Source organism: Callithrix jacchus, chromosome 18 (assembly GCF_049354715.1).
Source record: "Callithrix jacchus isolate 240 chromosome 18, calJac240_pri, whole genome shotgun sequence".
NCBI classification, from domain to species: Eukaryota; Metazoa; Chordata; class Mammalia; order Primates; family Cebidae; genus Callithrix; species Callithrix jacchus.
In genome coordinates, this window is record NC_133519.1 from 21,443,885 (window position 1) to 21,470,485 (window position 26,601).

At 44.6% G+C, this 26,601-nt stretch overlaps 2 protein-coding genes and 4 non-coding genes across 12 annotated transcripts; 4 read left to right on the forward strand and 2 right to left on the reverse strand.

The window, feature by feature from the left end:
• The first annotated feature begins 939 nt into the window (after positions 1 to 939).
• FCGR2A (Fc gamma receptor IIa) lies at positions 940 to 10,586 on the forward strand. 7 transcript variants are annotated; one of them, XM_008984786.5, is made up of 8 exons: positions 940 to 1,034; positions 1,775 to 1,795; positions 2,117 to 2,374; positions 5,110 to 5,364; positions 6,086 to 6,208; positions 7,391 to 7,428; positions 8,977 to 9,139; positions 9,962 to 10,586. In XM_008984786.5, the coding sequence occupies exons 1-7, from the start codon at positions 950 to 952 to the stop codon at positions 9,130 to 9,132; spliced, it is 936 nt and encodes a 311-aa protein (XP_008983034.3). In that variant the 5' UTR covers positions 940 to 949; the 3' UTR covers positions 9,133 to 9,139; positions 9,962 to 10,586. The 7 variants fall into 7 exon arrangements, with proteins under 7 accessions (XP_008983034.3, XP_008983033.3, XP_078212254.1 ...); XM_008984785.5 differs by having other exon boundaries at positions 8,977 to 10,586; XM_078356128.1 differs by lacking the exon at positions 6,086 to 6,208.
• Positions 10,587 to 13,101: 2,515 nt separating this feature from the next.
• On the reverse strand, positions 13,102 to 13,172 carry TRNAG-GCC (transfer RNA glycine (anticodon GCC)). The gene has a single exon. It is a non-coding gene; the product is annotated as a tRNA-Gly (tRNA).
• Positions 13,173 to 13,747: 575 nt separating this feature from the next.
• Positions 13,748 to 16,140, forward strand: HSPA6 (heat shock protein family A (Hsp70) member 6). The gene has a single exon (XM_008984784.5). It carries the CDS (start codon positions 13,871 to 13,873, stop codon positions 15,800 to 15,802), a length of 1,932 nt encoding a protein of 643 aa, XP_008983032.3. The 5' UTR covers positions 13,748 to 13,870; the 3' UTR covers positions 15,803 to 16,140.
• A 3,297-nt stretch (positions 16,141 to 19,437) lies between these two features.
• On the reverse strand, positions 19,438 to 19,520 carry TRNAL-CAG (transfer RNA leucine (anticodon CAG)). Its single transcript has one exon. It is a non-coding gene; the product is annotated as a tRNA-Leu (tRNA).
• Positions 19,521 to 20,195: 675 nt separating this feature from the next.
• TRNAG-UCC (transfer RNA glycine (anticodon UCC)) lies at positions 20,196 to 20,267 on the forward strand. The gene has a single exon. It is a non-coding gene; the product is annotated as a tRNA-Gly (tRNA).
• A 956-nt stretch (positions 20,268 to 21,223) lies between these two features.
• TRNAD-GUC (transfer RNA aspartic acid (anticodon GUC)) lies at positions 21,224 to 21,295 on the forward strand. Its single transcript has one exon. It is a non-coding gene; the product is annotated as a tRNA-Asp (tRNA).
• The last annotated feature ends 5,306 nt before the right edge of the window (positions 21,296 to 26,601 follow it).

Sequence of the window (26,601 nt, forward strand, 5' to 3'; positions counted from 1 at the left end):
CCTTCAGAAATGTTCGCCAATTTATAACCCCATTATTTGTGTTCCATTTCTGAAATATATAAATGTGTGTGCAAATCAACTGCTCTGCATGGGCAGTTCCTCACAATTTCTGTAATGGAAAACAGAGAGGGAAAACCACTTACATTTTCTGGGGGAGAAAAGGTTTCAGCTTCAAGGAAAGAGAATTTCAGTAGGAGAAACTATTGTGAAAAACAAGATAATTTTCTTTTTCTTTTTTGTTTTGAGACGAGGTCTCACTGTGTCGCCCAGGCTGGAGTGCAATGGCACGATCTTGGCTCACTGCAACCTCCGCCTCCCAGGTTCAGTTGATTCTCCTGCCTCAGTCTCCTGAGTAGTTGGGATTACAGGTGTCCACCACCACGCCCAGCTAATTTTTGTATTTTTAATAGAGATGGGGTTTCACCACATTGGTCAGGCTAGCCTCGAACTCCTGACCTCAGGCGATCCTCCTACCTTGGCCTCCCAAAGTGCTAGGATTAGAGGTCTCAGCCACTGTGCCTGGCCAACAAGGTAATTTTCTACTTTGGGTAAAAATAGCTGGACATTATCTTCTTCCCAGGCTCTGGTACTCACTTCTCCAGCAGGCTGCATTGCCGGTCATTTTTGGCTCTTCTTAGGAGCAAACTGCTCTAATGCCTTTTGGATGAGATTTTGACCAGGAATTACCTTAAACAAAAAAGAATACTCTAACAAGGAGTATACCAGCCAGCACAACAGTAACCCCTTCCCAGAGTTTTCACAAGGACGCAAGGGGGTACATAATACATTTATCTGTAAAGCTGACTCAACTCCTACCTGGAATTGCTCCTGATTGGTTAGCAGAAACAGAATTGAGGACTGATGACAGTTGCACAAGAAGATGAAACCATTTCCTTCCTCTTTTCTAAGCTTGTCTCTTAAACCCCACTAGACTTTGGCACAGTGTGGGATGACTATGGAGACCCAAATGTCTCAGAATGTATGTCCTGGCAACCTGTGGCTGCTTCAACTACTGACAGTTTTGCTGCTGCTGGGTGAGTGAGGGTCATTCTGAAATAGGGCAATTTCAGCCACTCCTATTGCCAGGACTCCAGGCACCAGTGTGGTAAGGAGCAGGCCTGAGCCCTGGAAGCAGATAATAGATTGAAAGAAGAGGACCTGAATTCTTTTTTTTTTTAAGATGGAGTTTTGCTCTTGTTATCCAGGCTGGAGTGCAATGGCGCAGTCTCGGCTCACCGCAACCTCCGCCTCCTGGGTTCAGGCAATTCTCCTGCCTCAGCCTCCTGAGTAGCTGGGATTACAGGCATGCGCCACCATGCCCAGCTAATTTTTTTTTGTATTTTTAGTAGAGACGGGGTTTCTCCATGTTGAGCAGGATGGTCTCGATCTCTTGACCTCGTGATCCACTCGCCTCGGCCTCCCAAAGTGCTGGGATTACAGGCCTGAGCCACCGCGCCCGGCCCAGGACCCTGAATTCTTAAGTGTTCCAATGGTTCCTAAGGTCAGAACTCAAGAGCTAGTTTTGTAGTACCTGGGAAGTCCATCCTGCACCAAACATTCATGTGGACTGTGTAGCCATGAGGAGGGACAGGGAATGAGATAAGGGGGACATGTGAAGTGAATACTCGCATAAGAGAATAACTGGAAACAGGATCTTGAGATGGGTTCTGGAGAAGGAGGAGCCTAAGCTCACCTCCCAGGCCGCATTTACATATGCCGCTAAATTTGCAGCCATCTTCTGCTCAGTGTTGACTCACTGCCTTCTTTTTTACAGCTTCTGCTGACAGTCAAGCTGGTGAGTATGCTCTTTGCTTCCTTGTATTGACAGTGTTATTTCCTCATAATATGATGCTGTGTTTACTCTGGGGGGATATGCCCGGGCCACAGAGAATCAGGCTTGGGTTCAGCATGGGCAGTTCCCTTATTTTAGTGGGGTCCGGGATTTGCTTCTTGGATCCACTGAAGACCCAGGGGAATGAGGCTGCTGCAAGTGCAGATCTTGAACTGAGTCTACGATAGGATTCTTTGGTGCCTGAACTCCCTTGGGAGTTCCTTTGGCATCCACAGTACCTTCAGGGTTATTTATTCACATCCCTTTCCACTCTCTCCCTCTCAGCAGCTCCCCCAAAGGCTGTTCTGAAGCTCGAGCCCCCCTGGATCAACGTGCTCCAGGAGGACTCGGTGACTCTGACGTGCCAGGGGGCTCACAGCCCTGAGAGCGACTCCACTCAGTGGTTCCACAATGGGAATCTCATCCCCACCCAAATGCAGCCCAGCTACACCTTCAAGACCAACAACAACGACAGCGGGGTATACAGGTGCCAGACCAGCCGGTCCAGCCTCAGTGACCCCGTGAATCTGACTGTGCTTTCCGGTCAGTGGAGGAAGGCCCTTGGGTGGACCCGGGAGGGACAAGATGGATGAAATCTGTTTACAGGCAGAGGTTTACAGGAAAGGGGGGTAGCTTGCTTACTGGGAAGCACTGTTGATCTCATTCATTCCCCATTTCACCCACCCACCTTGCTTAGCATGTGTGGTGGGGGAGGGAGGAATTGTTAGTAATTTCCTCAGTATATGTTAGGTTGTTTTTGCCTCAGTCTTGATTGAGCAAGAGGGTTACAAGGCCACAGACAGCTGAGTGTGAGAGAAGCAGAAGGAAATCCCTACTTTAAAAAACTTATCTTTCGCCTGAGGCTGTGTGGTAAAGCAGAGGTTGGAGGGAATAGACCTGTAAAGGCCCTAAGGCAGAAGGCAGCCAGACAGGTGTAAGGAGGAGGGAGTGCAGAATTCAGCCTGGAAGATGAAGTCAGAGGTGAGGGGAGGGTAAGGGTAGGTCAAGCAGAGGCTGGTAGGCTGTTGCAATTATTCTGACTTTTATTCCTGAGTAAGTTGAGACGGCTTTAATTAAAGGAGTCATACATTCTGATTTAGGTTTATGCCAATATTTGACAGTGTTCAGTTAAAAAGACTGTAGAGAAAATGCTCCTAGAAGATAATATTCTATCTTTCTTTTCCCTCAAGTAGTTGGGACTTCAGTTGCACACCACCAACCATACCCAGCTAATTATTTTTATTTCTTTTTATAGAGACAGGGTCTCACTATGTTGCCTAGGCTGGTCTTGAGCTCCTGGCCTCAAGTGATCTTCCCTCCTCAGCCTCTCAAAGTGTTGGGATTACAGGCGTGAGCCACCAAGCCTGGCTTAGATACTGTTTCTACCTGCTTCCAATGTCTGAAAATATAAGCCTATTTCTACTGTTTTTACTTAAGCTGCACTCTTGGTGCATAAACCCCAGCTTAAGTCAACTTCAAAAGCTGCCCATGACATCATAGTTCGTCTCTGTATTGGCTTTCCAGAAACAGCTGATAGTAGTTCTAACCCTTCCTACGAAAATGTAAAAATATAGATAATAAAAATTGAGGGCTGGGTGAGGTGGCTCACGCCTGTAATTCCAGCACTTTGGGAGGCTGAGGTGGGCAGATCACCTGAGGTCAGGAGTTCAAGACCAGCCTGACCCCACATGGAGAAATCTTGTCTCTACTAAAAATACAAAATTATCCTGGTGTGGTGGCATATGCCTCTAATCCCAGCTACTCAGGAGGCTGAGGCAGGAGAATCGCTTGAACCCAGGAGGCAGAGGTTGCAGTGAGCCAAGATCGCACCATTGCACTCCAGCCTGGGCGAAAAAGCAAAACTCTGTCTCAAAAAAAAAAAAAAAAAAAGAGATTTGAATGGTTGTTACAGAGAAACTACCTAGTCCCACCCATCCATTGTACAAAGAAATGAAGCTGATTAGACCCAAGAGCAAAGCCAAAATCCCAGTCCTTGCTTTAGTTTCTCTTTCATGCCATCTCAATAACGGTACCTGGCCTTTCATATATAGAATACTATTTTCTTAAATATATTTTTATTTAAATAAGATAGAATAAATTATATGTATTTCTATGTTAGAACAATTTGATTTTCTTCTCTATTAAGTTTATTGAAACTTTGTTAATAGATTTGTCTTCTGAGGTGGCTGAATTTTGGAATCTGATTACTCTGCCATCAATGAAGGGAAGGAATTATTGGGAGTGAGGATGTTTGTAGGCAAAAAGGAAAAAGTGATTTTAAGTTAAAATTTTTTTTTGAATTCCCTTTATTCAGAGTCACAACTGAATGTTGAATTCACCTGTGTGAATTCAAAAGTCATACCTTTTCATTTCTTATGTGGATGGAAGATTGAGAGTGTGGTATGGTCTGAACATTTCTGTGCTCCCAAAATTCATATGATGTGAATTAATCAAACAGCAACCCCGAGGATGATGATATTAGGAGGTGAGGTCTTTGGGTGGGTGATTAGGTCATGAGGCAGAGCCCTTGTGAATGTGATTAGTGCCTTTATAAAAGAGGGCCAAGGGAGCTCAGAGGTCTTTTCTACCATGTGAAGACACAGCAAGAAGCCTCAGTTCTGTGAACCACGAAGTAGGCTCTTACCAGACAAAGAAGCTGCAAGCACCTTGGACTTCTCAGCCTCCAGAACAGGGTGAAATAAATTTCTGTTGTTTATAAACCACCCAGTATATAGTATTTTGTTATAGCAGCCTAAGAGAGACTAAGACACGGTAGGGGAGGTATGATTAAGGGTCTATTTTTTTTAAAACCAGCAACAACATGTGGAAAAAAGAGGGAAAAAAGGCTTTATTTTATTGCAAATACAGTTGGTGGCTGCTCACCCTCACTTCCCAAAGCTTGTACAAAATTTGCAATTAAATTAGTAATCCCCAGACCACAAAACTGATGGCTTCAGGTCCTGTTGCAAAACCTCTATAGTTACTGAAATGCACTCATTTCTCTGCTCAAACATGGTATTTTAAATTCCTCAGGACTGTTTTAAATATCTGTTCTACATCTTTGAAACTTCTGAAAACTTCTGTTTTTTAGAGGACCCATAGATATAAATACCATATATTGCCTATAAGAGAATGCTCTCATCTGTCATGAAGCATCTTCATTTCTCTCTGCCAGACAACATGTCAAGTTCTGTGAGTAATGTACCTCTGAGAATGAGACGGAAAAACCCTTGGAATCTAGCCTTACAACTTTTTCTTCTCATATTTGTGTATTTCAGAGTGGTTGGCGATCCAGACCCCTAGGTTGGAGTTCCAAGAGGGAGAAACCATCATGCTGAGGTGCCACAGCTGGAAAGACAAGCCTCTGGTCAAAGTTACATTCTTCCAGAATGGAAAATCCAAGAAATTTTCCCGTTTGAACACAAGCTTCGCCATCCCACAAGCAAACCATAGTCACAGTGGTGATTACCACTGTGCAGGAAGCATAGGCCACACGCTGCACTCTTCCAAGCCTGTGACCATCACTGTCCAAGGTATGGGGAGTCTGCCAAGATGAAGGGAGAGAGAGGAGGGGATAGACAAGGGCTAAGGTCACATGGGCCTACATGGAGATCTGAGAAAGGCCCCAGCAGCAAAACTGGGTGCTGGAGCAAAGAAGGGATGTGGGGAAGCCTGGCTAAGTATTGGCCAGGAGTAGGGGTAGGAGCTTGGAGCCCTCAGCTCCCAGTGATAGGTGGCCAGGCTGTTCCACTTTGAAATGCAGGCCCCAGACTAAAGATGGCATTTGAAGCAGAGTTCCCTCATTGATGCGGAGGTTCCCTAAGCTCCTGGGCATTCTTAAGAGCTGAATTTCACCTCGTTTCTTCTCATAACTCATGGTATAGCCATTCACTCCAGAAGGCCTGGAATGTTGTGGACTGTTCGAGGCTGTGCTCCACAGAGTAATGATGCCTCCAGCTATGGGAGGCTATGGGGCCACCCTCCCCACTGCCCCAGAGGGCTAAGGGGAGCTCTTCTCTCTGCTCCTACATGCTCACCAATGCCCTTTTATTAGTTTGGTGGAGAAACCTGGGTAGGGAGGAGGCACAAGTCCAGCCACAGAAACCCTGTGCAGGTGCAGCTCGGGATGTGGTGAGTCTTGCATTGGTGAGTGACTCAGACACAGAAGAGCTCTGGGTGACAAGCACTGGGACATAGCACTGGAGGAGGGGGGAAATGGGACAAGGAGAGCGCTGCCCATCCTGTCTTCCCTAGTGCCCAGAGTGAGCAGCTCTTCGTGGATGGGGATCACTGTGGCCGTGATGGCTGGGATTGCTGTAGCGGCCATTGTTGCTACTGTAGTGGCCTTGATCTACTGCAGGAAAAAGCGGATTTCGGGTTAGTAGCTCCTCCTGGTCCCTTTTGTTATCAGTTTCCACTTGGCCCAGGCCCTAAACCCAGACACTGCCAGAAGATCTGGGAAAAAAAAAAAAATAGTCCAAGCAAGTGGATTAGTCGCCTTGCTGTGTGGTTCTGTCTACACTGGCGTAAGCACATTTTGCAAGGCATTTATGCAGCCAGGCACTGGGGCTGCACAAATGATTTTTTAAAAATTGTTTCCCAAAAGGCAAGCTGTGTTGCTGGGATTGTTGAGGACTGTATTAGAATGGGAATTCAGAATATGGTTTGCTGTAGAATTTGGAGCATGGCAGTAAAGACTCTCTGTGTTCAGGGGGTGAGAGAAGAGACTAGATGCATTGTCTCAGATGCCTCCCAACTTCCTGAGAAATGCGGCTTTCAGATACTGAGGCTGCTTTTCACACTGGCTAAGTCAGTTTATGACAAAAACATGAGGCAATTAGGTGTGTTTTGAACACTAACCAGAGAAAGCTCTTTCTTCCTTCCCTCCCCCCTCCCTTCCTTGAGGCAATTAGGTGTGTTTTGAACACTAACCAGAGAAAGTCCTTTCCTTCCTTCCTTCCTTCCTTCCTTCCTTCCTTCCTTCCTTCCTTCCTTCCTTCCTTCCTCCCTCCCTCCCTCCCTCCCTCCCTCCCTCCCTCCCTCCCTCCCTTCCTCCCTCCTGTTTCTTTCTCACTCTCACTCTGTCTTCCTTTTTAATGTCATGGAATAGTATATTCCTCAAAGTTTCAACAAAGATGCACTACATTTGAACAACGTGGAAATGGCCCTCGGCCTTCTCTCCCTGATGTGGTCAGCAAAAATCTGGACTTTCTTTCGCTCTGATGCTGAACACCCCTCCCCAACCTCTTCCCCAATATCTCAGATTCCCAACCTGCCTGGTTTGCTTCTAGGAAAACTCAGCAATTCCCTGAAAAGAATGTGGCCCAAGTGACTGCTTCCCTCTGCCAGTGTGGCCCATGGGGAAGGCTGTGGCTGGGCGACCGCAAGGGTGGGTACATGAAGCCATATTTACTTAGCCCTTGGCCTTACAGGGCTGTGTCAAGGGGTCAGCAGTCCTTGCCTTGAGTCTAGTTACGGTTTTGCAGCCTCTGCATCAGCACAGGCAGGCCCTTTTCTCTACAGCAGTGCCCTGGATGATCTTTTTTCTTTCCCCCACAGCCAGTTCCACTGATCCTGTGAAGGCTGCCCAATCTGATGTGAGTAATCCCAGCCACCTCCTTTTCCTCCCCGCCCATCCTTCTCCCCTGATTCCTCACTTTCTGCCTTTGTTAATGCAAAATTAAAATGGAGACTGGGCCTGAAAACTCCTGAGCAAACAAAACCACCCAGGCCTTAGAAATAGTCTTACCTTTGCTTAAACTGCAAACACAAGTGAAATTCAAGTTGGATTATAACCAAAAATAGGTAATACTTAGACTTATTTTTGCACAAACAACTTTAATTTTTGGTAAAAATGGAAAATGAAAATATTTTTCACCAGAATAAAAACAATTATATTTTAGTAGAAAACTATTGTGCACCCATTGTCGAATTCTAGGCCTGTTCATTTTCTTTGAGGTTTTATTATCTCCCTATAAACTGGATTGACTCCTGAATTTTTTTTCAACTGAAAACTAAAACTGCCCTTTTCCGAAGCTCTACAAACTGAAACTGGTGTCTGTAAGCTTCAGAAAAATCACGACAACAGAGCACGTATGGACAATCTCAATGCCTGCTGCTATATGGGTCACTGAGAAAGTTTACCAGAATATTTAATGATATAACCAGAGACATTCAAATTGCAAACTAGAAAATCACATCACATTGCAACTGCCATCTTCAGTGCACCATTTAAACTTGCTTCAAACTCGCATCTAGAAATCGTTTCACCTAGCTGCCCTCTAAACTCGAAAACTAAGATCATAATTTGCTCCAAATATTAACTTCAGTTTTTTAATAGACTAATACCCTGAGTTCCTCTCAAGCAATACAATAGAAAATGAGCCAAGTTAGCCTCAACAACACCCTAAAATAGAAGTTCTTGATACCTTTGCAGCTTAACAAGGAGGAGCTTGTGTTTCCACTGATGTCAAAAGAAATGCTTAAAAATCTCAGTTGGCTTTATGGTGACTCTAGGACTGGGCAACACTTGTCTCCTTAAATTAGAATAAGGTTGCCGGTGAGTTACAGCAGAGGGGGTTGGCTTCAAAGACAGAAAAAGGTCTGAAGAAAGCAGAAACAAAGAATTTAAAGTGGATTGGCTATTTTAAAGTTGGTTAAAGTTGCAAAAGAGAGGAATAGGGAAACAGAATAATAAATAACTGGTTGATTAACATCAGGTTACTTTTTTGTAAGGATTAAACCATGCCAATTGAAACTGGCCTGTTTGGGAAATTGGGTTGTTATCTCTCTCTCCTGATCTTTCTAAAGGCGGGTAACAATGTAGTTTCTGTTTGGTGACTTAAAATTTTAGCATGAGTGATTCCATTTTGATTTTTAATCTGTTCTGTTTGGGGCTAGTGCAGGAGCTTAGTCCAAAACAATAGCCTCCTAAAGTTTAAAAGGCTTTAAAGAACAAATATGAGTTTTTCATCACCTAATATTTATTTATATTCATTAATTTATTCAGTTGGTTAAGTCGTGGCTCTGGAGAATCTTTGCTCAGAGGAATTTTTCAGTCCTTGGCTATTATTCCCCTTGTAGTTATTGTAGTTACCTCCCTGGTGCACTGAAGTCCCTTATGAGTTTTAAATGCTTTCCTGCAGCCACTTGGACGTCAAACGACTGCCATCAGAGCGAGACAACATGAAGAAACTAACAATGACTATGAAACGGTTGATGGCGGCTACATGACTCTGAACCCCAGGTCACCTGCTGAAGACGATAAGAACCTCTACCTGACTCTTCCTTCCAACAACTAAGTCAACGGTAATAACTGAGAGTAACGTTGTGCCATGTGGTCACACTCTCAGCTTGCTGAGTGGATAACAAAAAGAGGGGAATTGTTAAAGCAAAATTGGAATGGAGACTGGAAAAATTCCTGAGCAAACAAAACTATGTGGGCCTTAGAAATAGCGTTAACTTTGCTTAAACTACAAACAAAAGCAAAATTCACTCGGGTCATACTACAAGCATAGTCAAAACCTAACTGCTTATGTTAGAAATAAGACAACCCCAGCCAATTATAAGCAGCCCACTAAGATATAATTATGAGGCTAAGGACTTTCTAACAAGACACCCACCCCCCCAAAACAATTATGTAATTGAAAATCGATTAAATGTCTTTATTGTGCTTCCACATTTTCCCAGTAAATACTTGCCTGTGACATTTTGCCACTGGAACACTAAACTTCTTTTGGTTTGGGGTTGCCCAGTTCATGAATTGCTTCTTACTCAAATTATTTTTTAAAAGTATATTGTTCCTCAAATTTTTACTTTAACATTTTTTTTTTGAAACAGAGTCTTAATCTGTCGCCCAGGCTGGAGTTTGGTGGTGCTATCTTGGCTCACTGCAAACCCTGCCTCCCAAGTAGCTGGGATTATAGGCATGTGCCATCACACCCAGCTAACTTTTGTATTTATTTTTTAAGTAAAGGTAGGGTTTCGCCATGTTGGCAAGGACGGTCTCAAACTTCTGGCCTCAAGTAATCTGCCCACCTTGGCTTCTCAAAGTGCTGGGATGACCAGCATCAGCCACCATGCCTGGCCTCTTAAACTTCTTTCCTATGCCCTCTCTGTGGATCCCTACAGCTGGTTTCTGCCTTTTCCAAGCTGAGAACAAAATCACCTATTCACTGTGTATACAGTCCGAAGCTCCAGAAGAACAAACAGCTCAATTACCAGAACCACATTTAAGTCTACATTGTCTTGCCTTGGGATTTGAGAGAGAATTAGAAGAGAATTAGAGAGGTGAGGATTTGTTATTTCCTGGACTAACTTCCCCTTGGGGAAGACGAGGGGATGCTGCAGTTCCAAAAGGAACTCTTCCAGAGTCATCTGAGTCCCTGAAGCACCGTGTCCTGAAAGCCACAGACAGTATGGTCCCAGATGACTGACTGCACCTTCCACGCCTCAGCCCTCTTGATATCAAGAATCTTCTGTTCCACATCCACATAGCCAATACAATTAATCAAACCGCTGTTGTTAACAGTGGTTTGTACAGATCGTAGCAACATGAGAAATGCTTATGTTACAGGTTACATGAGAACAATCACATAAGTCTATATGATTTCAGAAATGTTAAAATAGACTAACCTCTAATAACAAATTGAAAGTGATTGTTTCAAGGTGATGGAATTATTAATGACCTATTTTCTTTCTTTCTTTTTAAATAATGATCATATATTATTTTTATAATAAAACATTATAACCACAACATTGTGTTTACCTTTTCAGGGCTGTATTGGTTGGGATGTAGACTGAGCTATCTGGGGTCAGTTTCTTTTCACTGATGAAAATTTTGAGAAGGTAGTAATGGATAGGATGAGGGGGAGAGGAGAGATGGGGATTTGGAGTGTAGGGTGAGTGCCCCTCTTCTTGAAACTGAATACTCTTCTAATGAACTTGAATTCTTGTCTCCATGCCTTCTTCCCTCTTCTCCTATGGCAAGTAAAACACTCACTTTGTTTTGCCATACAAGTTCTCAGAAAGGCAAACTTCAGATTAGTGGTCAGTGGAGATAGCTGACATGTCCTGCTCCCAATGTAGTTACCAGATGGATGTAACCTTTTCAGAGAAGCCATTCCAGGCTGATTAGAAACACGACCAACAGTCTCCTTGAGGGTTTGGTGAGTGCCTTTAAAAAGCCTTCCATTGTCCTGGGACACAGTATCATTGTGCAAACTTTTTCTTGCATTTGAAATTTAGCAGCTTCCTCTGCTGGATAATTTACATTGATTTTTAAGGAGGCTATAAAGCTTCCACCCACTTTTTAGCTTCCAGACCCTGTGAAATGTCCTTTCTCACGCTGCTATGAAGAAATACCTGAGACTGGGTAATTTATAAGGAAAACAGGGTTAATTGACTCACAGTTCCTCATTGCCGGGGAGGCCTCAGGGAACTTACAATCATGGCAGAAGGCAAAGGAGAAGCAGGCACCTTCTTCATGTAGGAAGCAATAGCCATCTGGCTATCTTAAAGGTGATGATATGCAGTCTTGTGGCCTTGTTATCTCTCCACATCCTGCCCCACTTATCTCTTCTCCACTTTCTTCTTAATCACGAGGCCAGTCTGCGCCTCATCTCCATGGTTACTCTCTGACTCGATTACCCCAAGTTTTCCCGCCTTTGCTTGCTTATAAGCTGCTGCTTTGTGCCTAATAAATGAGACTTGATCAGATCCCTTGACTTGTCTCCATTTTTCGAGTCTCCTGTCTCTCCCATAATCCCCACTTCCTCCCTAGGGTCCGCGTTGCTCGTCCCGCGGGTCGGGACACTTCACATGGTGGTCGGATGGAGTGAGCGCAAGCAGGGAAAGTGCTGGACGCTTATAAAACCATAAGCTCTCATGAACTCACTCACTATTATGAGAACAGCATGGGGAAAACCGCCCACATGACCCAATTACTTCCACCTGGCCCCACCTTTGACACGTGGGGATTACAATTCAAGATGAGATTTTGGGTGGAGACACAGCCAAACCATATCACCCTAGACAGAGACTCTTCAAATATACAAAACCTTAGTAAATCCTGCTTTTACATTAAAATGCACCCAGCAATCTGACTGCTTCTTGATATTCTACTCCCACCACCCTGGTCCAAGCCACCATTATTTATTTCTCACTTGAATTACTGCAATAGCCTCCTGACTGGCCTCCCTACACTCACCCTTGCCATCCTATAGTCTCTCCTCACCACAACAACTGTTGTGATCTTTGAAAATTATGTGTCATATTTGTCACTTCTTTATTCAAAATCATACATTAATTAGCTTCCCTTTGCAATTGGAGTAAAGGCTAGAACCTCTGCAGTGTTCTACAAGATGCCACAGGACCTTGATGATCTTGCTTTTCACTCTCTCTGACCTCATCTCCTACTGCTTTTCCTTGCTTGCTTTGGGTCACTGTTGCTTTTCCTTGAACATGCCAATTATACTTCTGCCCAGAGCCTATTTCATTTCCTATTTCTGGAATGTTCTTTCTCACAGACCTACTTCATGCTTCATTATGTCCAATAGGTCTTTACTCACATGTCACACCTTATCAGTGAGGTCTCCTTGATCATTTAGTATAACCCATCTCCCCTTCCATACACCTAATGTCCCTTTCCTGCTTTATTTTTCTCCATCGTATTATTAATATATGTTTACCTGTTTGTTTTGTGTCTTACTTCCCCACTCCTCTCATTAGAATGTGAGCTCCAGGAGAAGCCTTTGTCTGTTGTGTTCATTACCACATACTCAGAACCCAGATTAGAGTCTGGTGCATGATAAAGCACTTAGTAAATATGTGCAGAATGAATAAATTCTTTGCTGTTTGAAATCAGAGACTTTTAAACTGCGAACTCCTTAGAAACAATATAGTCCAATCTCTTCATTTTAAAATTGAGGAAGCTGTGGCCCAGACAGGTGAAATTACTTGTTCAAGGACATACAGGTAGTGAATGTCACTGACCTTTATATACATACAGTTTCTGTATCTCCTTTCCCGGGTGCTGCGTTCTCCCTTGGACTGAGCGGCGAAGTCTCTCCAGTCCTAGGGCTACAGCGATGTCATGTCTCCTCTCAGGAACGTGGTAAAAGGAGACAGAACCAAACTGGGAGGACCTAAAGTCTTCACCCACCTGGTTTCATTTACTCAAGAGTCATTAATCCTAGATTGGAGAGAGAACTGAAGTTAACCGGAAAAGTTAAGCAAAAGAACTGAAATGAATCGGAAAAAAAAGCTATGCGTGCATTGGCCGGGAATCGAACCCGGGCCTCCCGCGTGGCAGGCGAGAATTCTACCACTGAACCACCAATGCTACCGGTGAGGGATGGCTTGCAGTATTATCCCTTAAGGCTTATTTTCTCTGGCCGCTCGATAAGCTCTCAGTCGGCTTAAATCGCGATTTCGAAAATATTTTGTTCAAGATAAAACTGTTTTAAGATACTTGCCTGTCTTCGCATGGTAGCCTGGTTTCGGCCCTCCTGAGCCTCTGGACTCGCAGCGGCCCTCCAAGGCAGCCCGCGGGCCTGTGAGCCGCAGGGATCCGACCTCCCACGGCCCCGGAGAGACCTTCACTCTCAAGTTGCTGCCTTTGCGGCCTCTGCCACAGCCGCGCGTCCTCAAAGCCCGCGGGAGGAGCTGGAACCTTCCCCGCGTTTCTTTCAGCAGCCCTGAGTCAGAGGCGGGCGGGGCTGGCGTAGCAGTTCAGCCCCGGGGCTCACGACCCGATCCACGCGAACCTTCTCCCGGCGTCAGCGCGGCGCAGTCCCGCTGAGTCAGCCCGGGCGGGCGGGAGGCTCTCGGCCGGCCGGGAAGGTGCGGGAAGGTTCGCGGCGGCGCGGGCGGGAGGAGGCGCAAGCGGATAAAAAGCCGGTGGAAGCGAAGCGGAGCAGATCCGAGCCGGGCCGGCCGGAGAGAAATCGCGGGGAGAGCCCACGGCGGAGCGCCCTTCGACTGCTGAGCAGCAGCAGCAGCAGCTTCAACCACCTCGAGCATCCACGAGAAGCTTCAGCCATGCAGGCCCCACGGGAGCTGGCGGTGGGCATCGACCTGGGCACCACCTACTCGTGCGTGGGCGTGTTCCAGCAGGGCCGCGTGGAGATCCTGGCCAACGACCAGGGCAACCGCACCACGCCCAGCTACGTGGCCTTCACTGACACCGAGCGGCTGGTCGGGGATGCGGCCAAGAGCCAGGCGGCCCTGAACCCTCTCAACACGGTGTTCGACGCTAAGCGGCTGATCGGGCGCAAGTTCGAGGACGCCACGGTGCAGGCGGACATGAAGCACTGGCCCTTCCAGGTGGTGAGCGAGGGCTGCAAGCCCAAGGTGCGCGTGTCCTACCGCGGGGAGGACAAGGCGTTCTACCCCGAGGAGATCTCGTCCATGGTTCTGAGCAAGATGAAAGAGACGGCCGAGGCGTACCTGGGCCAGCCCGTGAAGCACGCTGTGATCACCGTGCCCGCCTACTTCAATGACTCGCAGCGCCAGGCCACCAAGGACGCGGGCGCCATCGCGGGGCTCAACGTGCTGCGGATCATCAACGAGCCCACGGCGGCCGCCATCGCCTATGGGCTTGACCGGCGCGGCGCTGGAGAGCGCAACGTGCTCATTTTTGACCTGGGCGGGGGCACCTTCGACGTGTCCATTCTCTCCATTGACGCCGGTGTCTTTGAGGTGAAAGCCACTGCTGGAGACACCCACCTGGGTGGAGAGGACTTCGACAACCGGCTGGTGAACCACTTCGTGGAAGAATTCCGGCGGAAGCATCGGAAGGACCTGAGCGGGAACAAGCGGGCCCTGCGTAGGCTGCGTACAGCCTGTGAGCGCGCCAAGCGCACCCTGTCCTCCAGCACCCAGGCCACCCTGGAGATTGACTCCCTGTTCGAGGGCGTGGACTTCTACACGTCCATCACTCGTGCCCGCTTTGAGGAACTGTGCTCAGACCTCTTCCGCAGCACTCTGGAGCCGGTAGAGAAGGCCCTGCGGGATGCCAAGCTGGACAAGGCCCAGATCCATGACGTCGTCCTGGTGGGGGGCTCCACTCGCATCCCCAGGGTGCAGAAGTTGCTGCAGGACTTCTTCAACGGCAAGGAGCTGAACAAGAGCATCAACCCTGATGAGGCTGTGGCCTATGGGGCTGCTGTGCAGGCGGCCGTGTTGATGGGGGACAAGTGTGAGAAAGTGCAGGATCTTCTGCTGCTGGATGTGGCTCCCCTGTCTCTAGGGCTGGAGACAGCAGGTGGGGTGATGACTACGCTTATCCAGAGGAATGCCACTGTCCCCACCAAACAGACCCAGACTTTCACCACCTACTCGGACAACCAGCCTGGGGTCTTCATCCAGGTGTATGAGGGTGAGAGGGCCATGACCAAGGACAACAACCTGCTGGGGCGCTTTGAACTCAGTGGCATCCCTCCTGCCCCACGTGGAGTCCCCCAGATAGAGGTGACCTTTGACATTGATGCTAATGGCATCCTGAGTGTGACAGCCACTGACAGGAGCACAGGTAAGGCTAACAAGATCACCATCACCAATGACAAGGGCCGGCTGAGCAAGGAAGAGGTGGAGAGGATGGTTCGTGAGGCCGAGCAATACAAGGCTGAGGATGAGGCCCAGAGGGACAGAGTGGCTGCCAAAAACTCGTTGGAGGCCCATGTCTTCCATGTGAAAGGCTCTTTGCAAGAGGAAAGCCTTAGGGACAAGATTCCCAAAGAGGACAGGTGCAAAGTGCAAGACAAGTGTCAGGAAGTCCTTGCCTGGCTGGAGCACAACCAGCTGGCAGAGAAGGAGGAGTATGAGCATCAGAAGACAGAGCTGGAGCAAATCTGTCGCCCCATCTTCTCCAGGCTCTATGGGGGGCCTAGTGTCCCTGGGGGAAGCAGTTGTGGAGCTCAAGCCCGCCAGGGGGACCCCAGCAACGGCCCCATCATTGAGGAGGTTGATTGAATGGCCCTTTGTGATAAGTCAGCTGTGACTGTAAGGGCTATGCTGTGGGCCTTCTAGACTGTTTCTATGATCCTGCCCTTCAGAGATGAAGGGCTGGGGAATCTTCCCGGCAAAGCTAGAGCTTTCTTCTCAGGATGTTTCATAACTGAAGTCTTTTGACTTTTCGGTGAGAGAAGGGTTCATCCTCTTCTGCTTCAAATTAAAAGTCGTTAATGTATTAACATTTGTGTGGCACTTTAACATTGCGTTTGCCTATATTTTGTGTATTTTGTTACTTGCATGTATGAATTTTGTTATGTGAAATATAGTTATAGACCTAAATAAACTTTTAAAACTCCTTCTTGCTTTTGATTCCAACCAATCAAAGTACACAAGTATACGAAGGGACTAGGCTTTCAGAAGCAGAAAATGTTGGGGTGGTTGCTGAAAGAGGAAAGCGAAGAATATTTCTGAGGCCATGTACATGATTTCTATAGGGGAAAGCAGGATTTGGAGAAGAGTTTCAGGCCAACCCATTGGAACCGTACTGAAGAGTGAGGGCTGATAAAGAGGAGAGGGTTGAGACTTAAAATGCAGGAAGAGAGAGGGAGAGATGTGGAATTGGAAAAGCAGAGAATGAGGAGAAACTTAAGTACTGGCAAGGTTTCCATGTGTGATCCTATGATACAAATTCTGTATTTTTATCATAGGAGCCTGGTTGGTTTGTCAGTCTAGATGTTTTAATAAAACTAACAAATAATTTACATGCTTATTGGCTCTTTCTAATCATGTCACTTTATCTACTGTTCTTTTAGAGAAAAAACCCAGAGTCCTGGACTCTGGAGGATGGTATATGTCAGAGGAAGTTGGTCTGGTGATACGATTAAAGTTACTATTGACTTTATCTATGTCAGAGAAATAGTATGATCCCATCTGGTTTCTGCCTATGGGTCCCAGGATAATAACAACAATAACAGCAATAGTGTAGCATAATGAGGATGTTGGAACAAGACTCTAGATTTTCAGCCCTGCCACTTTATATACTGTGCAAATTAAACTTCCCAAGCTTCAGTTTCCCCTTCCCTGCAGTGGGGATGATGATGATAACAGTACCAACCTCCAGATTGTTGTGAGGGTTCAGTTAATTAATATATGTAAGAGGCAAAGAAGAATGTCAGGCATATAATATGCTATCAACAAACATTAGCAATTCCTACTAGTCGTTGAGTATCAACTATGTACCAGGTACTTGATATACACAATCTGACAGTCTTCACAGCAGCATCGTGGAATACTATCTTCTTTTTGAAGATGAGGATTATGAGGTTCAAAGAGATTAAACAATTTATTCAAGGACACATAGCTATTAAGTGGGGACAGGGGAAAGGAGGGCTGGAATGAAGAGCCCTGTCCTGCCTGATTCTAGAGACTGACATGCCACCTTATAAATAACTTCACATAACTCCACTTATTACCACCTTACATAGCTCCACCTTATATAATTCCACTTATTACCAGATCTTCCCTTAGATATTTTGAAATTGGGCTGGTCGCAATGGCTCAGGCCTATAATCCCAGCATTTTGGGAGGCCGAGATGGGTAGATCACAAGGTAAGGAGTTCAAGACCAGCCTGGCCAAGATGGTGAAACCCATCTCTATTTATATATATATGTAAGATATTTTCCTTTGGAATACAGTTGGATGCTGAGCCCCGTGGAAAAAAGTGTGCATTTTATTGCATATCTATGTTATTCATTTAGTGATCAGTTGTGTGTTTTTAATAGCAAGTGACTGAACCTGGGAAATATCCTTAGTCACGAGTTTACTGCCAGTTGAGTCAATCACAATATAAAAGCAAGGATATTTGCCTTTGCTTTGTTGGTATAAACAAAATAATCAAAAGGATAAACTTGTGTTAGTTCCCAATCAATCCAGTCCATAGTTTATTTGCCCTATGCACAATGGGAAATTTATTTTTATCTCAGAAATTATGGGAGAGTTTGGCTAGAACAATGCTATGTTATACATTATATTTCTTAGGTTGATTTTTTTAAAGATGGAGAGAAGGTTAGACTAATAACACACTTGTCCTTGGCTGTCATTTCACATTTTTAACTACCCTTTTTTCCTGGCCCTGACCCAAGTTTTATGCAATCTGGCTTCACATGAAAGAAACCTGCACACACACACACACACACACACACACACACGGGGAGGGGCGGGGAGAGAGAGAGATGTGTATACCCTGCATTACATTCTCCCTTTCCTGAATCTCCTCCTAGCTTCTGACATTGACACCCTCAACCTGTTTGTACTTCTCAAGAGGATTGATGGTACTCACTTTTGTATAGTTTCTTAGTGTTTTGATAGCATGCCTCTTTCCCCTTTTAAACATAGAATATAAGAAGAAAGATTTTTATTGTATTTAGTTTTGACATCTCAAATCCTCCCACTTGAGTGCAATCTATTTTTCTATAGAGAGATTTAAACAAACTTCACTTACTTTTAAATGGCTGTTGATCATTTTGTTTTAGTTTCTCTAGGGACTGTTTCTTGTATACTAGGCATCTAAAAATCCTTATTTTGTACATAGTCTTAGTTTGATCATTGTAATCACAACTATGTCTCCTAGTTCCTCAAAAAAAAAAAAAAACTGGAACAAAGTAAATCAGAACACATGCCCATTATTAAAAAAATTGATTCTTGGTACAGGCAGTTTCTTGACCCATTCCCAGGTTCTACTCCTCACAGGCAACCACTTTCAAGTTGTTGGTTTTTTAAAATAATTTTTAATTTTGCAATAATTTTAGATGAAGAGATGTGTCACAAAGATACCATATAAAGTTACTCTATATCCTTCCTGCTCCCCCTAATGTTAAAATCTTATGTAACCATGATATACTAATCAAACCTAAGAAATTGGCATTGGTGGGCCGGGCGAGGTGGCTCAAACCTGTAATCCCAGCACTTTGGGAGGCCGAGGCGGGTGGATCACCAGGTCAAGAGATCGAGACCATCCTGGTCAACATGGTTGAAACCCAGTCTCTACTAAAAATACAAAAAAAAAAAAAAAAAAAAATAGCTGGGCATGGTGGCGCGTGTCTGTAATCCCAGCTACTCAGGAGGCGGAGGTTGCGGTGAGCCGAGATCGCGCCATTGCACTCCAGCCTGGGTAACAAGAGCGAAACTCCGTCTCAAACAAAACAAAACAAAACCCTCAGACTAAGTACTGTATGGCAAATTAAAAGATCCTGAGTTGAGTGATTTCTCTTGTTTAGTCAAAGGAGATGGTATCTGCCGGCCTTATTGTGCCTGACGCACAGAAAGGGCTCTACACATTGTTGTCGAATAAAGGAATGAATACCTTGACACTGGGAAGCTGGAGTCCAAAGTTTAACAACAACAAAAAATGCCAGTTAAGGATAAATCTTAGTCTCAAGTGCTCCCTGATTTCATAAACCCAGACTCCAGCCTACAATACAGAAAAAATAGAGTTAGTACTGTAAGTGCAGAGAAGCACAAATAATTTTCGTAAATTTAGATACGCAGGATAAAATGCAGTGTCGATCGATTAAAAATTCCTTCTCTAAGAATTCAAACATAGTTGCTGGTTGATTCAAAATCAGGAAAAAAAATAAGAACGCAAAACATAGCTTGTCAGAAGTGGGATTCGAACCCACGCCTCCAGGGGAGACTGCGACCTGAACGCAGCGCCTTAGACCGCTCGGCCATCCTGACATACACCGGGAGCGTTTTCCTAATTTCCCCTAATTTTATCATATACTGGTGGTGCATGATATCAGGTCATATTAACGTGCCTATTAATTGTTTCAAATAAAACTCTCTCTCTGAACCCTATCGCAAAGCGGGAAAAATAAAACAGTCCCCGACAGCTCTTTCCTCTTTCCTACTTACTTCCTCACTACCCAAACTAAACCTTAAGGCTCCATTTTCCCTGGCAACTCGTCGAGGCTGATGGGTCAAGCTAAGTCAAGGTAGATCCTTTGTTGGCCGGTCTCCCTCAGATCCTACGCACCTATCGCGATTGCTTAATCCGACACCCGGCGGATGCAGTGCGGAGTCTCGAGGAACTGCGGTCCTGGGAGCGCCGGGACGTGAGGAGAGCGAGTGTGCGAGAAACGGCGGAGCAAAATCCCCCGGTGTGCTTAACTCCGGCTTTCTCTCTGGGCTGTGAGGCAGCCCGGCTATCCGGCTCCGGGAGTCAATGGCTTCTGCGTTTACAGCCCCCAGCCGTCTGAGGGCGGGGCTGATTCAAAGGAATCGTTCTCATCGAGTGAGGGCTTTGCGTGCTTAACACACAGTATCGTAAACAGAAGACTCTACTAAAACTTCCGGGAAGCGCATGCGCTTTGCTTCTCTCATATAGAGATTTTTAAAGAATTATCTTCGGCCGCGTTGGTGGTATAGTGGTGAGCATAGCTGCCTTCCAAGCAGTTGACCCGGGTTCGATTCCCGGCCAACGCAAATTCTACTTTTTTCTACGGAAAACTTTTCTGTGCGGGAGCTGCAGCGCGGCCTGTACTCATTTTATGCCTTAACAAAACTGCAGCAATACCTCGCTTTCTGTACTCGCTCTGCCTATCTTTCCCCTGGCCTCTTTGTAAATCCAGGCTTTTTTTTTTTTTTTTTTTTTGACGGGATTAGATTCTGATGCTTCTTTCCTCCTTTCCTTCCTTTGTAAACTTCCAACTCTTGAGGAATCTTTGGGATCATTTGAATCCTTGGATGAGTCTTAGCCTCAGAAAGGGGCTCCTGAAGTGTCTTTACCCACGAGGTTCACACGGTAGCCATGAACTATTGAGCACTTTACTTGGCTATTTTCTCTAAGAAACTGCATTTTCAAATTTATTTTTAATAAATCATTGAAATAAATAAATTAATAAGTATCCACTTAAAATTATTAAGTATCCATTTAAAAGGGGAACATTTTAAATGGATACTTAATAATTCAACCATTGGAGAAGGTTTCAGAGCATTTGGAACAACTTACCTACTGAATCTACTTTTTCAATTGCAAATTTTATGAAATCTAAAAAGATTTTTTTCCCGATGAGAATTTCCTTTCCTAGTTGAAATGTGCTGTCTTTAAGTGTAAAATAAATACATAGCGATTTTGAAGACTAGGTAAAAATATATATATATAACCAATTCATATTTTTAGGTTGATTACATGTAATATTTTGCATATATTGGGTTAAAGAATAAGATTTGTTATTAAAATTATCACCTCTTTCTTTTTACCTTTTACTGTGACTATTAGAAAATTTAAAATTACATGTGGAACTCAAATATTGCAGTGTGCGAGTCTGGAGAATAAAAGTGTAACTTTGCTAACAGCCAACTACTTCTGCTCAAAGTATGCTAGTTGTTTAGAAATACCTTTTTCGAAACTAAAATTTTTGGAAATATGTTTCCAGTTGTCCTCGTTAGTATAGTGGTGAGTATCCCCGCCTGTCACGCGGGAGACCGGGGTTCGATTCCCCGACGGGGAGTGGGTTTTTTCTTTTTTTGTTTTCTTCTGCCTCTTCCAGTCAAGTAAAAAAAAAAAATAGTTACAAGTGCTTAAAAATCCAGTTAAAATCATTAACATATTAAAAAGAAACACAAACTCCAGTCCCAGTTAGCTACAATCCCTTTTTAATAAATTCCAGTCTTGATTTTAAACCTAGTTAGCTCCTAAAACTTCTTTTTCTTAGATGGCTTGTGTTAATGTTTAGGCCTTACATACTCAATGCTGTGACCCAAATTGTTTGCTCTCGCCTAAACGCTATCAAGCTCCAAATGGTAATGCAATAAAACCACGCATAAATACGCCTTTCTTCCAAAAACCCTTCAACCTGCCCCCCAAAAAACCTTAGCTGCTGTTCCCCACACGACAAAAAATAGTCAGAAAAAATCAACACCCAATCTCCCTAACAGCAGTTAGTGTCACCACTCCTAAGGGGGACTGAAAGGAGTTAGTTAGCAAGGAAAGGGTCTCTGGAGAGCCTCCAGCCCACGGGTCAGTGCCGCATTCTCACATAACAAAAAGGCAGCCTGGGAAAAAGTCAAGCTTCAGGCGCCCATAAGGGAACTAGCACGGGAAGTTGTGCCTGAGAACATGCCGATGGCTGCACAAATAGGAGAACCTCTGACTTAGCGGGATTAAAAACTTGCACAAACCTCCAGCGCACTCAAATAAGGAAACAAAGCCTGGCACAGAAATGCCTTTGTCCTTTGTATAGTCCTCGGGCTCTCAGGAAAAAGTTTCTTCTTTTTTCCTAAGCAGAGGCACAGTAAGCTCCAGTGGGTTCCAGTAGGCACTTTCCTTTTCTTTTTTAAAACTGTAAATCCATCCTCTATAAATCATCACTCAGTCCCAAACTGGTCCTGGCCTAAGGTCCAGGCCCAGCTTTCACTTCGGCTCTCAATAGGTCTAGGGCCAAGCTCAGCAGCCTCTATAAATCATCACTTCAGCCTCTTATTAGTTCCCGGCTAAGGTCCTAGGCCAAGGCCGGGAGGCAAGCTTTCTCAGTGGTCTGGGGCCAAGGTCCCAGGTCAAGCTAAATCACACATTCTCCAAAGCAGCCCACAAACTAAGCACATTCTTTCCCCTTTCCAGACTGCCTCTAAACTGGCCTCATAGTAAGCAACCCATTGTGGCCTCGCTCTCTGCTGGCAAAAAGCTCAGATGTACTAGAGTGAGAGTTTGATTTGCAACTGAGTTACATGGGAGAGAGGCAGGGTTTCAATTGTCTGGGAATCAAACTCCTTTGATTATTTCCCACAAAATTGATAGTCATTAGATGACTTATAGTCTCAATAAGTTGAAACTTTTTCCTAACATGCTGTTTAGACACTCGGTTCTTTGTCATTGGATGAACTAACAGCAATTGTACTCACAAATTTTCTAACCTTTAAAATATTGTCTGAAGATTTCCGTATCTGTTATCTTCTATTATACAAAAGTTATTTATTAGAATGACATTTATAATTAGATTGATCCTAAACATTCAGGCTGGATGAGGCAACACAATGTGATGATTAAGTCCTTGGGCTCTGTTATGCTTCCTGTGATTGAATCTTGGCTCTCTTTGTTTCAATTTCCTCATCGGTAAAAGAAGATAACGATGATAATTATAATTTTCAAATAGATTAATATATAAACATATATTACAAACATATAAACATTGCCAGGATGGTCCCTGGCAATGAGCAAGCATTAATTATCCTTTTTATTGCTAAAATGAATGTTTTTAATGCCTATAGTGGGATGATGTTTGAGATTTTTAAAAGTCTTATTCCATCAAATGAAGGTGAAATTCAACAGGGATGGGAAGAAGGGACATCTGCACCTCAGCCACCATTTAGCTCCAAACCTCCCTTATGCTCTCATCTGCCCCATAGCCCCCATCCTGTAACAAGAGGACCATCTGTATCAGCAGAGGCCACAGCATCTAGCTTATGCCTTTAGTGTAACCTGTTACTGCCTGCCTGCTCTGCCTGATATTCCCTGACTCTTAGTACTAAGGTCTCATGGAGGCTGCAGTCCCACAAGCAAGAAGAACCAAAGGGTTGTACTGACTGGTAGACGCTAGCCACAGCTGTGTGGGGCCAGATTGACACTGGGCAATCGCTAAGTAGATCAGGGCTCAGGCTCTCCTGTTTTGGGAGACATATGGGGACAGGGACCTATAACCAACACCAGCCATAGCTGGATTCAATTAGCGCTGCAGGTTGTGATGCACTGAGTGACTTTTCTGGAAGTGGCCACCTACAGTTCCCTGTGGCCAGCCGATGTATGCAGGCTGGATTTTTTGGGCTGTCTAGGGAAAGCCAAAAGCAAAACCCAGAAGATAATTCTTTCTGTGGAGGAATTAACAGATATAGCACTGACCAATCAGAATAGCCACTGGCTATACATTTCCCCGTTATAACCATATTCACTGCATTCCACAAATTTTTTTTTAATTTCCAAATATATGAAGTATTTTAAAAGTTATTTTTGTCATTGATTTCTGAGTTAAATTCCTTATATTCAGAAAATGTGCTTCATGTAGTGCTGTTCCATGATATATGTTGACACTTACTGGCCTTGGCCAGGCACGGTGGCTCAAGACTATAATCCCAGCACTTAAGGAGGCTGAAATGAGTGGTTCTGTACCAAAAATACAAAAATTAGCTGGGTGTGGTGGCATGCACCTGTAGTCCCAGCTACACAGGAGGCTCGGGTGGGAGAATCGCTTGAACCCTGGAGATGGAGGTTGCAGTCAGCCAAGATGGCACCACGAACTCCAGCCTGGGTGACAGAGACTCAGTCCACTCCTGCTCCAAAAAAAATTTCTGATATATTTGAATTGATTTCGCCAGCCCGTTTTGTACTTTTGACCTCAATTATTCATTATTCTTTTAAAATTCTTCTTTTTTTCTTTCCTGCTTTTGAATTGCTGTCACATACATGTAAAATGAAGCATGGAAAACGTATGTGTATTCATAATCAACTGGAAACTAATACCTTTTTATTTCTGCTGTCAGTCCAACAATGGAGGTAAAGCACAGAGTGGTGGTTCTAAACTTGAACTTCACAGATGAACAAAATTTCCCCATAATGTTGGTTGCTGACTGGGCAAGGTGGCGCAAGCCTGTAATCTCAGCTACTTGGGAAGCTGAGGCGGGAGGATTGCTTGAGCTCGGGAGTTTCAGGCTGCAGTGAGCTATGATCATGCCACCACATTCCACCCTAGGTAATAGAGCAACATTCTGTCTCTAATAACATAAAAAAAGTTGGTTACTAGTATAGGGTTGCCAACTTTTCATTTTGCCAAGTTAGGAAATTCATAAAACAAATAGACGTGAAAACTATCATCTGTCCTCATTATAATTTTAAAAAAGAACGGACATTTAAAAACAACTTTTTTTGGCAAATGAAAACTTATTACTATCGGGTTTTCACCATTAAAACTGGCTTTCTTGGTCTTTCCTCCTCGCTGTTGATAGGGCCAAAAGAGAGACACTGGTTACTTTAAAAACTTTAAGGTGGACTCCAGGAATATCACCAACAGCAGGATCTTTTCCACCAAATCCAGCAACCAGAACTTCATAGTTTTTTTCAATAAAGTTCAAGCAACCAGCATCAGGTACAAAGGCTGTGATTTTCTTGCTGTTCTTGATCAGCTGGACCCTGGCACACTTCCCCGTGGCAGAGTTGGGCTATTTGGCTCCAACCCCTACTTTTTCCAGCCCAGTTCCCTTTGGATGAGAATCATCTCCAAAAGTGCTGGTCTTCAGGGCAACTGTGCCCAAATGGACTTTCTTGTACATTTTACCATGCCACTTCTGATCCATTCGGTGACTATGGAGCTTCCAGGTGGTAGACAGTCCACAACACTTACCTCTTTTGCCGACTCCACAGGTCTGAGCAGAAGAGCAAAAACAAAAACTTAAACTATAGAAGAAATGACTCTAGGCCTGGCATGGTGGCTGATGTCTGTAATCCAAGCATTTTGGAGGGCCGAGATGGGTGGATCGCCCGAGGTCAGGAGTTTGAGACCAGCCCCGCCAACACAGTGAAACCCTGTCTCTACTAAAAATACAAAATTTACCCAGGCATGGTAGCAGGCACCTGTAATCCCAGCTACTTGGGAGGCTGAAGCAGGAGAATCGCTTGAACCCGGGAGGTGGATGTTGCAATGAGCCAAGATCACACCACTGGACTCCAGCCTGGGTGACAGAGCAAGGCTCCATCTCAAAAATAAATAAATACATAAATATATAAAAGACTCTAAAGGTCATTTGGCAAATTTATTCATTTATTTACTTATTATACATACAATACACCTATATGTATTTTACATGATATAAAATATAGGTACACATAAACATATGCACATGTAATTTCTGCATATGCATATCTATGCTTGCATATCTTTTCATTTCACTGAACATCATTGAAAACTTCCACCTGCACCCAAACTGGAGTCCGCTGATGGGAGAGGAGGGCAGTGCAGAAAGAAAAAGGGTTCTGTGTGGAGGATACGGAGGGGTCCTGGGTCTTGAGCAATATAGAAAATGGCTTTTTAGAACCAGCACTGACCAGGTGCCCTAGGTCGATGGTAGTGGAATTGGGGGACTCTGTCCGCAGATATTTGGATCTGGATATGTCGGCATGAAAGTCCTTAAGTTGTAGACAATTTTTTAAAAAATATTTTTTTATTTTTTATTTCCAAGCTGAACATCGTTAACTGGAATATTACAGGCTTTTTAAGCTCTGTGTTTTGTCTGCATGTCTAATATGCCGGTAGGAACCTTTCGAAACAGCGAGGATTGAAGACTAATTTTGTAATACCAAACTCCCTTACTTAGAGATCACATTCTGCCGGACGCGATTGGACACATAAGAAAATATTTTTAATGTTCACGATAATAAGATTATGAGTCAGCACTAAACGTGTGCACAGGCATACATAAATTGTCTACATAGGCAAAAAAAAAAAAAAAAGCTCAAAGTCGTACTTCTCTAACCAAACCAACAGAACCCCCGAACCCACAGACAGCATCCATTTTGGATTCCCCAAAGACCCTTTATTCCTGCATTCTCTTCTGCTCTCCTTTTCTCAGCCTCTTCTGGTGGCAGCTCCAGATCCACCCAAGTGCTAGCGCGGGAAAAAGACTTGCCTTGCTCAGAGCCATGAGCGGCGCCCTGGAGCACAGAAAGCTGATTGTCTTACAGATTTCAACATCAGTCTGTTTTTTGAAGACGTAGAGCGCTGAGCATTTTCTCTTCAGTGAAGTGACTTGGAAGCAAAACTTCTTAACGTCC